Below are 10,448 nucleotides of genomic sequence, written 5' to 3'. Positions count from 1 at the left end.
ATATATTTATTGTTCTTATGCCACTTGTAATTTAACCATGAAAATGAGACATCTACATAAAAAGTGAAGATCACTTGCTGACCATCTAAATATTTCCACTTTCTAGTTTCTTGCCTTTTTTACATACATTCTTTAAGAACACTTTCTCCAAAATTGTATCCAGTATCATTGACTCAGGAACTGCAGAAATCAATCCCATGTACCCAAGATTAGCATTACACACCCAGTTTGTCTTATATCAAATGTAATTGTGACCCCCATAAAAATGTATTTATTTAATGACAGAATGTCTATTATGTGTCAAGTACTGTTCCAGGTATTAGAGAAACTGAAGTAGACAAAACACAACCTTCATCCTCATTGAACTTGCATCACAATGTCATAAACTTTTATACCCTCTCTTCCTACTAGGGGAACATTTATTATTTTTAATCACTCCCTTACAGTGCATTTCTTAAACTTACTTGTCCATCAATGTTGATAAGTGCAGCCTCTTCCATCCCATGAATCAGAATCTTGGGGGGAAGACTGAGAAATTTATCTTTTTAACAAGCTCTCTGGGGCTTTATATGCAATGATACCATGATAATTTGGGTGGGGGGGGGGAACCACTGCCCTTTTCATAGCATACTGAGGAATTGGTGATTTCATTGGACTATTTCTGTGGGACCCCTTTGATTGTCATGACTAACATTCTTGGAGAATGTAAAATTTCTCATTGTGAGAGAATCTGAAAGCTCTCTGAGGTTTTCCACAGCCAATTCCCCTAACAAAGACTAACAAAGCAAACTTTTTCAGGTATACTATTTATGTTCAAACAAAATGATTTTCTCTATGTGACAGATGTTACTATATTCTGCTTTAGGGAAGAAAAGAATCAAACATTAATTATGATCTAGTTATGATCCATAGAACCAAAAGATTCATTTTAAAGATAAAGTTGAAATGATGGAGATTTAGAAAGTTCTCTTGTTAAAAGAAGGTAAGACTGAATGAATCCTAGAAATCCATTGTGAACAATATAAATATTTTCATTGAAGAGGCTTTTTGTGAGTTAATGATAGTATAGTCAATATTCAGTACTAAACAATATGCAATGACAGCAAATAAAGTTGATATTCCAATAACAGCTAACACAGGTTTATCATGTCCACACACTATTCTAAGTACTTTACAGATATTAAGTTGACAATTCTCTAACCTTCTATGGAATGTTTTTTTGTTATCATACTTATTTTGTAGAAGAGAAAATGAGGCATACAGAAGATAAGTAACCTATCGTGGCCAAGATTTGATCATAGGTGCAAAAATCCATACTCTTAATCACTAGACTAAACTGCTTCTCATTAGTTTTTTTAATACTTCTTCAAAGAATCATACCAAAGAAGTTTATACAAAACTAGGAATCAAGAATTTTATTATTTTATTTTATTTTATTATGTTTTATCGCAGCTTCCTTGCCCCAGTGTCCTCATCAGCCTAATTTTCATCTGACTCATTTTAAGATGAAGATAACATTGTTGTTGAAGCATAATCATCTAGTGGTTAGAGGTTCTAGTCTGAGAGAGGTACGGTTTTGAATCTCAGCTCTGCCACTTACTAACATTATGAATTTCAGCAAGTTCCTTCTCCAAGTCTCAGTTTCCTCATCTTTAAAATGAAGGTTATAATGGGACCTACATCATAATATTGTTTAGAGATACAAGATAGCTCATTTACAACAACTTAGGAAGTGTTCGATAAATATTATTAGCAGCATCTAATAAATGGACAACAAATAGCAGCATCAGTAAACTGAACCAAATGATCTCTTGATTCTTCTACTTGCACTAAAAAGAGTTTCTCTTCTAATTACAAATGATAGCAACCAAAACATCAAATTCAGCCATAAGTCATTAAACCAATTATTTCTTTTGTAGGAAAACCAGAAAGGCTATTGGACACATTAATTTATATGTCATTAGTTATCCCCTCTATTCCAAAATGTGTTCTAGCATCCTGAGACACCTTGCATAATACAATCACTGTGACTCCAAGGGGTCAAATGGGCAGGCAGTTAATGCTTCTCTGTGAAAAGCTCAGTAACTCACTTTATAAATTTCAGCTCAAAGCCTATGTTGAGGTGAAGAAAAATTGACATTCGGTCTGTAAACTTAATGTCAAGCTCCAGAAAAACTCTAGGCAGTACATGATTAGCGATTAAGGGGACGCAGACAATAAAGACATTGCCAAATTGTAAAACAAGACTCGGAAATTACAGAAAATGTTGCTAGTTATTGATTACGGTGACCATTCAGTTCCCATTGAGCCACCCAAAAGAATCATTCATTTTCCAGCAGAGAGCCTGCTCATTTGCAAGATAAAAGAGAGGCATTTCTGCACATGCCCATAATGTTCTTCACCACTGGGGGCAGCTTTACATAAGACTGCATTCACTGAAACCAAAGCAACAGTCCGAGCAGCTTTCAGAATGACAGTCTGCAGAAGTGAGCTGAGCGTGTGTGCGGTACGGGGCTCTCCTGCCTCCTGGGCTCCAACGCAGCTCTGTGGCTGAAGTGGGTGCTCACCACCAGAATGCTGGGCTATGGAATACAGATGTGGCAGCTCAGGTAGCCCCACGTTGCCGGGAGGAATACATCATGCTTTCCGATAAGAAGAAATTGTAGAAGCCAGTTTTTGGGTTTTTTTTTTTAACGACCCCCCCCCAAAAAAACTGTAAAGATGCAAAAACGTAATATCCACGAAGATCCTATTACCTAGGAAGATTTTGATGTTTTGCTACAAATGCGGTATTGGAATTTATTTGTTCTTGGAGTGTTCTGCGTGGCTGGCAAAGAATAATGTTCCAAAATCGGTCCATCTCCCAAGGGGTCCAATTTTTCTTCCTGGGTGTCAGCGAGCCCTGACTCACTACAGTGCAGCTGACAGGGGCTGTCATGCAAGTGGCCCCTTAAGCCAAAGCAAAAGACCTAAGGACGACCTTTGAACAATACAAAGGATGGGTATGTTTTGTCATTTTTCTTCTTTCCTTCTTAAAAAAAAAAAACGAAAACAAAAACAAAAACAAAACCCTTTAGTCTGTGTTGTAATTCTGCCTTAATTATTTTAGAGATTACCTTTCTGTCCTTAAGACTATAAATTCAATTGCTTAGTGGACACGTTTCCTTGCTTAACTACTAAAAAAAAAAAAACCCTTAAAACAATTCTGTTTACATTTCATGGAGGTGATATTTGGTATTAAATGTTGTTATTTAGATTTAAATTTTTAAAAAAGAAAATACATGCCTATTTTTGCTTGATTAAAAATAAATGAATTCCTTTTTGGGGGGATAACTTTTCTAAGTTGTTTTTATTTCCAGGTTTCAATGTAATTAGGCTACTGAGCGGATCAGCTGTAGCACTGGTTATAGCCCCCACTGTCTTACTGACAATGCTTTCTTCTGCCGAACGAGGATGCCCTAAGGGCTGTAGGTGTGAAGGCAAAATGGTATATTGTGAATCTCAGAAATTACAGGAGATACCCTCAAGTATATCTGCTGGTTGCTTAGGTTTGTCCCTTCGCTATAACAGCCTTCAAAAACTTAAGTATAATCAATTTAAAGGGCTCAACCAGCTCACCTGGCTGTACCTTGACCATAACCATATCAGCAATATTGATGAGAATGCTTTTAATGGAATACGCAGACTCAAAGAGTTGATTCTGAGTTCCAACAGAATCTCCTATTTTCTCAACAATACCTTCAGACCTGTGACAAATTTAAGGAACTTGGATCTGTCCTATAATCAGCTGCATTCTCTGGGATCTGAACAGTTTCGGGGCTTGCGGAAGCTGCTGAGTTTACATTTACGGTCTAACTCCCTGAGAACCATCCCTGTGCGAATATTCCAAGACTGCCGCAATCTGGAACTTTTGGACCTGGGATATAACCGGATCCGAAGTTTAGCCAGGAATGTCTTTGCTGGCATGATCAGACTCAAAGAACTTCACCTGGAGCACAATCAATTTTCTAAGCTCAACCTGGCCCTTTTTCCAAGGTTGGTGAGCCTTCAGAACCTTTACTTGCAGTGGAATAAAATCAGTGTCATAGGACAGACCATGTCCTGGACCTGGAGCTCGTTACAAAGGCTTGATTTGTCAGGCAATGAGATTGAAGCTTTTAGTGGACCTAGTGTTTTCCAGTGTGTCCCAAATCTGCAGCGCCTCAACCTGGATTCCAATAAGCTCACATTTATTGGTCAAGAGATTTTGGATTCTTGGATATCTCTCAATGACATCAGTCTTGCCGGGAATATATGGGAATGCAGCAGAAATATTTGTTCTCTGGTAAATTGGCTGAAAAGTTTTAAAGGTCTGAGGGAGAATACAATTATCTGTGCCAGTCCCAAAGAGCTGCAAGGAGTAAACGTGATCGATGCAGTGAAGAACTACAGCATCTGTGGCAAAAGTACCACGGAGAGGTTTGATCTGGCTAGGGCTCTCCCAAAGCCGACATTTAAGCCTAAACTCCCCAGGCCGAAGCACGAGAGCAAACCCCCTCTGCCCCCCACGGTGGGAGCCACGGAGCCTGGCCCAGAGACTGATGCTGACACTGAGCACATCTCTTTCCATAAAATCATCGCAGGGAGCGTGGCCCTTTTCCTGTCCGTGCTCGTCATCCTGCTCGTTATCTACGTGTCATGGAAGCGGTACCCTGCGAGCATGAAGCAGCTGCAGCAGCGCTCCCTCATGCGAAGGCACAGGAAAAAGAAAAGACAGTCCCTAAAGCAAATGACTCCCAGCACCCAGGAATTTTATGTAGATTACAAACCCACCAACACGGAGACCAGCGAGATGCTGCTGAATGGGACGGGACCCTGCACCTATAACAAATCAGGCTCCAGGGAGTGTGAGGTATGAACCATTGTGATAAAAGCGCTCTTAAAAGCTGGGAAATAAGTGGTGCTTTATTGAACTCTGGTGACTATAAAGGGAACGTGGTGCCCCCTCCCCTTCCCTCTCCCTCCTGCTTTGCTGGCAAGGTCCTTCCTGGTCCATTTTAGTACATTCATAATACTGGTCATTTTCCTCTGGTACAAAATCAACCCACTGAAATTTAAATACCACAATCAATGCAAAGCTCAAACTCTGGTTTAATAGAATGCCTATTGTATAAGACTCTTGATTGATTGCATTAATATCTCACTTGTTTTAAGATAAAACTTCTTTCATAAGTAGTCCCCCACCTCTGCTGTTATTTGCCTTGGGGTGGGACCAAATCTACAGTTCTAGAAGGTTTGTAGTTCACTGGTGAATCAAGGAAAAAGTGAATGATCCCAGGTACTTGAAGCTTGAACTGATTCCAGGAGAATGCTTGACTACAGGAACATTTAGAAACAGAGCCTAAAAACACTGTCTGGCTTAAAAAGAAAATTGAAGGAAACTATCAAATGATGGTGCTGGGTTAAAGAAGCGCCACGGGCAGTTTCCAGAGGTGTTTGAATTACAGTAAAGCAAGCCTAGGGAAAAGTGTTGAAGGGTTAAAATGCTGCAAATAGACAACTGAAAAATGTGAGGAGATGGTAAAAAATACAAAGTTTTAGACTTGAAGCCTTATCTCTGAAATCCATTCTTGTAAAATCGAATCAGAGTTTTCACTGTCAATTTCTCCTAGCCTTTAATTAGCCTAAATTTAAAAAGAAATTTTTTTAATTAAATAACCAAGAAGCAAATTTGAGGAGGCAGATTTCTCCACTGTTCCTCACCTTAGGGAGTTTTCAGAGATGAGGCTTGCAAATGGGAAGGCAGCTTGCTATTTGCTTGTGGCTGGGAGCTTACCAGAATTTCTTTCCAGTTCTTTCAAGGACTCTAATGTAGTGAGTGGAATCTTTAGCTTTGTCTGTTCTTCTGTCTGGGATTTGTAAGACAGTCCTGTTGTGTTCCATTATGTGTCCTGCACACACTAGTCCCCTAATGACTGACACTTCATTCAGAGGCATAAGAGAGAACACATTCCAAGACATGCCTTCCACCAACAGCTTCACTGAAAAGAATGATTTTGATAACGCCTTAATAAAGGTATAAAATCTTAGAGGAAAAAATACCAACCCTATGGCAGTTGTCTTTTGCTTTTCTATTGTTGACATTACAGTGTCCCTATGTTCATCTATATTGTGAACTCATCCATCAGTATGAATCTGTACGGACCCTGCTGGCAATCTGCAAACTGCATGCATGTTTTTATGTCGTAGGTGAAAGTTTATTGACTGCAGCACAAATATCATGCCTTCTGTATTTAAGTAACTTTGACCACAGTTCATTAAGATTTTAGAAAAATGTTTTTGGTCTGTATTGTATCCTCTTTCAACCTCCAAAATGAACAATCCTATTACAGGAGCAAAAATCAGGAATTGCAACATTGAGTCTGTTTCATTTAATTTGGCTTGCCAAGCCCCATATCTTTAACCACGTCCCTGTTCTTTCAAAACAAAATCACTGCAGCAAAAAAGAAAAAGTGGATGGCTATTTTTTAACCAGCTTTTTTATATAGTTTGAAGTCTTTTCATATGCTGAGAGGAAAAACCTAGGCAAGTCACCATGAAATATAATTGCAAGGAAGCCAGATTATAAAAAATCATACTTTTATAAGCAATAAAGGAAAGGGGACATTTAAAGTGGATTTCTCAAAGTACTATGATTTTGATTAAATCTTAAAAGAGATGCCAGTTCAGAAAAGCATCATAGCTACAATATATTTATTTACCCAGGATATATATTTACCCAGGATAATTGTTGAATGTATACTTATTAATGGTAAATAGTCACAGATTCCCAATTGATTAATAATGCAGATACTTCCTTACAGTACTATGAACTGGATGACTGAGCCTACTGTGATGTTTTTCACTGAAGTTGTAATTTTGCATTTTTCATATAATGTCAGTAAATACATATTCCATTTCAAAAAGAAAATTTCTTTGATCAGCCTCATTTTTATCTGTACTAAAGATGATTGTATTAATTAAATGCAGTGTTAAAGTGAAAAAGCCCATTTCTATTCTTTGACTTGACCTTTTGCCTCATTTGTCACAGATACCAAATAAATTCAGGCAAGGTATATTTGTACTTATCTTTCTGAATTCTTGCAGATCTCACTGCTGTGATCCTACTGGTATATATAAAATATGTTTGTTGTATTGAAAGTGTTTCTAAAATTCAAAGCCACTTCATGTGTTAGATTAAATAAATGACCAACGTTTTAAAGGCTGGTCATTTTTTAACGCCTAAATTTATTTATAAATTCAATAATAGAACCAAAATAAAATCCCTTAGATTTTAAATGTTATTTGATTCAGGATATGAAATATTTCTTAAAAAGAACCACCACCACCCCCAAACTTTGGGAATGAAGCTACCCTAGTTCTCAGGATCTTCTGATCACAAATATATAACTCTTGTAGGCTAGACAATAACTAGTTCACCACCATGAATTTAACAAAGTCAACTTGGTCAATGCTCTCCTGCTCAAAAGTTGTTGTTCTCATCCTGACTGCATGGTACTTTCTGGACTACATACTGTAAGTCTATTTTCATTCAGTATTTCAAACTCATTGTATATTAGAGAAATATAATTGGTATTCCATTTTCTATTCCAAATTTACATGAAGTATCTGACTTCCCTCAAAGGTGACAACAGTTAAATAAACAGCCTGACCTATTGAACTACACAACACAGATGCGTCAATGCAGAATGGATTCAGTCAATACTTTGAATGCTTTACCAGAGAGAGAAGAAATGCGGTTTAGTCACTGAACTGCATGTTATTCCCCCCATTTTTATGAGCCCCAGTACACAGTGCTACTGCAGCACGGCTTTAATAGTCCCAGTGCCACAGTCTTCTAAGCAATACGTATGCAATATATATTCCTTTTAAATGAGTTTATATTTTCCAAGACTGTTGACATTACATTTTTTCAAAAAATTTAAACCATTTTTTACTTGATTTGGTGAGTCAACTCTCTAAGTATACAGGCAATAAACTGTATTTCTGTGGAGCAGGAGTGACCTCCAGTGGCCAGTTGGACTAACCACAGTTATTCATACACCTATTCAGTGTTTCTAATCCTGAATCCTTACGTAAACATGATTTAAAACATATATTTTTTGATCTGTGAATCAGATTCGGATTTTATTTAATTCATCTCTCTGGTAAATATAGTGTAATTTTTAAGTTATATTTTGCATATTGACGTACTTAGTAATTAGCCTAGAGGCCACAAGAACTGGTACTGAGGGCTAGAAATGTGTCCATAGATGAAGAGCAAGTAAGAATGTCCTAAGAATAGATAAGAAATTCTTTAAAGTATTTATACTCATTGGCATTGCCCAGATATTCTGAAATTTTCATTAAATGGGTTAATATTTTCCATAGGCAGGATACTGAAATATAATGTAATTTAGATTCAGAAAGACAAATTTCCATATTAATATTGAAAGAATCAGCATCAGTTATTTACTAGTCCATAGGAATATCTGAGCTATCAGGTGAGGGAAGCCTCCCCTTCAGCTCTAGAACTCTCCAGTTTCTTGATCATGCCAGTGACCTGTGCTTTGCCCCAGTGCTCTCCCCAACCCTCCCCCTTCTCAGCCAGCTGAACACTGGTTCTATTAGGCTCTCTGACAATGATGTTACAGTCTAAGAGGTGATGATTCATGGATAATGAAATTATGCTCTCCTTCTGAGGAAGGATAATGCAGAGTCAGATTCGTAAATTTGGCAAGGGATATTACGATGTTGTAGGTGCATGAAATATCCTCTCTTCCCTTGACATTTACCAAGAAAAGAACTTAAATAGTTTATTTAACATGTGGATTAGACCAGCATCAGAAACAAGCATCCAGCCATGAAGCCTAAGAAAAAATGAGTTCCAGATATGACAAATGAGAATTGAGCCATGAGAAATAAAAAACTCAGAAACTGTGTTGTTTCTTCCATTCCCTTTTCCCTGAGTTCTCATTGGTATCTGGATCTGTAGCAAACCCACAGAGTTTTTCTGTACTTGTACTTTCATACCTGCCTATGTTAAAAATCAGACAAGGTTAGAAGAAACCATGAACATGAACTATAGGAGTAAATGTGAATTACAAACATTGTAAGAGAAACAGAATTGATGGAAGTTAAATAGCTTGTATTAAATGACTCTTAAAAACTAAGAAAAAAATAATATATAGGTGAAAGTGAGTTCACCTAACCTAACTGTAATAGCTTACAGAACTGGACCCAAATTTTGCTTCATCTCCAAAGCATCGGTGATTTTTGCATACTTGTGTAGAATAAAATAGAAATATTACTCAGAAAATCTACATAAATCTAGTTTACAGTTCTTTTTTATGGTACAGTATGGGCCTTAGATTCAAGTTTCTCTGACATTTGCTAATCTAATGATTTGAGGCAAATTTCTTAGCTTTTCTCAATTTCAAGTTCCCCATCTGTAAATGGGCACGTATTATTGACTTCACATGGTTATTGAAAGAACACAACTAGAGAAGTACTCTGCTAACTCTACAATGGCAAATGCTTTTTCTTTTCAAAGAGCACTTGGTGAGATACTCAGGTGTGGTTGCTGGTGTTCTATGTCTGACCTGGGGCAAAAGATATCACTAACCTCTATGTTACAGAAGCCCAAAACCATTTTACATGAATGCGAATTCTGAGACTAGGAAGCTACTCTAGAACTTAGTTTGTCTTTGACCTTTACTTTCCATAAATCAAAGTTTCTTCAACCCCATGTTATCAGAGTCTAGGAGTTTATTAATAATGATCACAATGTATACTAGACATAAAATAAAGATACCAACTAGAGAACAATGAACCAAAAGCTTATCAAAGTAAATAAAAATTCTAACTGTGTACCAAATCAGGTCATTATAGTGAGGACTTTCAAACAACATAGGTTACCTGTCCATCCCTTTTCTAGTATCAATATTTTGAGCGCTTGTTGTTTAACATTTATGGCAAGATGACATCATTATTGAGCAAAAAGTAATTGCTCATAACTTGTTACAGTAGGGTTAGCATACGTTCCAGGTATCAATCACATGACATCTACTTTGTTTCTTTGTTTTCCCCAAAGACTATCCAAAATCTTCTCCTAATACAGAAATTGCTATCGTCTTTATCAATTACTGTCACTGAAAATCCCTGTATTAAAAAAAGCATAAAAACACAAAGGCTTTTTTTTGTGAGTAGCACCCTATTCACTTAGGCAAATTAAATACTATTCTTTGTTGGCCTTTCATCAGATAAATGACCAATGTAATCACAAATCTTTCTCCACTGGATGCAGCTTGTCTTACCAAAAATTATGTACATGCATTTCCAAAATTCTTATAATTTAAATAGACAAACTAACTGTTGCTTTTTGACAGCTAAGTTTCTTTGAAATCTCTAAAGTACAGAGAAAAGGTAGT

General features: G+C 37.0%; 1 protein-coding gene across 1 annotated transcript in view; it reads left to right on the top strand.

Annotated features, from left to right (window-relative positions):
- Positions 1-2,470: 2,470 nt before the first annotated feature.
- Positions 2,471-10,448, top strand: part of LRRTM3 (leucine rich repeat transmembrane neuronal 3) — a 159,690-nt gene continuing 151,712 nt past the window's right edge. The window contains exons 1-2 of the mRNA XM_030334742.1: positions 2,471-3,002; positions 3,360-4,891. Of these exons, the coding sequence (XP_030190602.1) occupies positions 2,999-3,002; positions 3,360-4,891 (1,536 nt within the window). The 5' untranslated portion in view covers positions 2,471-2,998. The remainder of the gene's footprint in view (positions 3,003-3,359; positions 4,892-10,448) is intronic.

This window comes from Lynx canadensis, chromosome D2 (assembly GCF_007474595.2).
Source record: "Lynx canadensis isolate LIC74 chromosome D2, mLynCan4.pri.v2, whole genome shotgun sequence".
Classification (NCBI taxonomy): domain Eukaryota; kingdom Metazoa; phylum Chordata; class Mammalia; order Carnivora; family Felidae; genus Lynx; species Lynx canadensis.
Note: the sequence above shows the minus strand (reverse complement) of the source record. Positions and strands in the feature narration are given on the sequence as shown.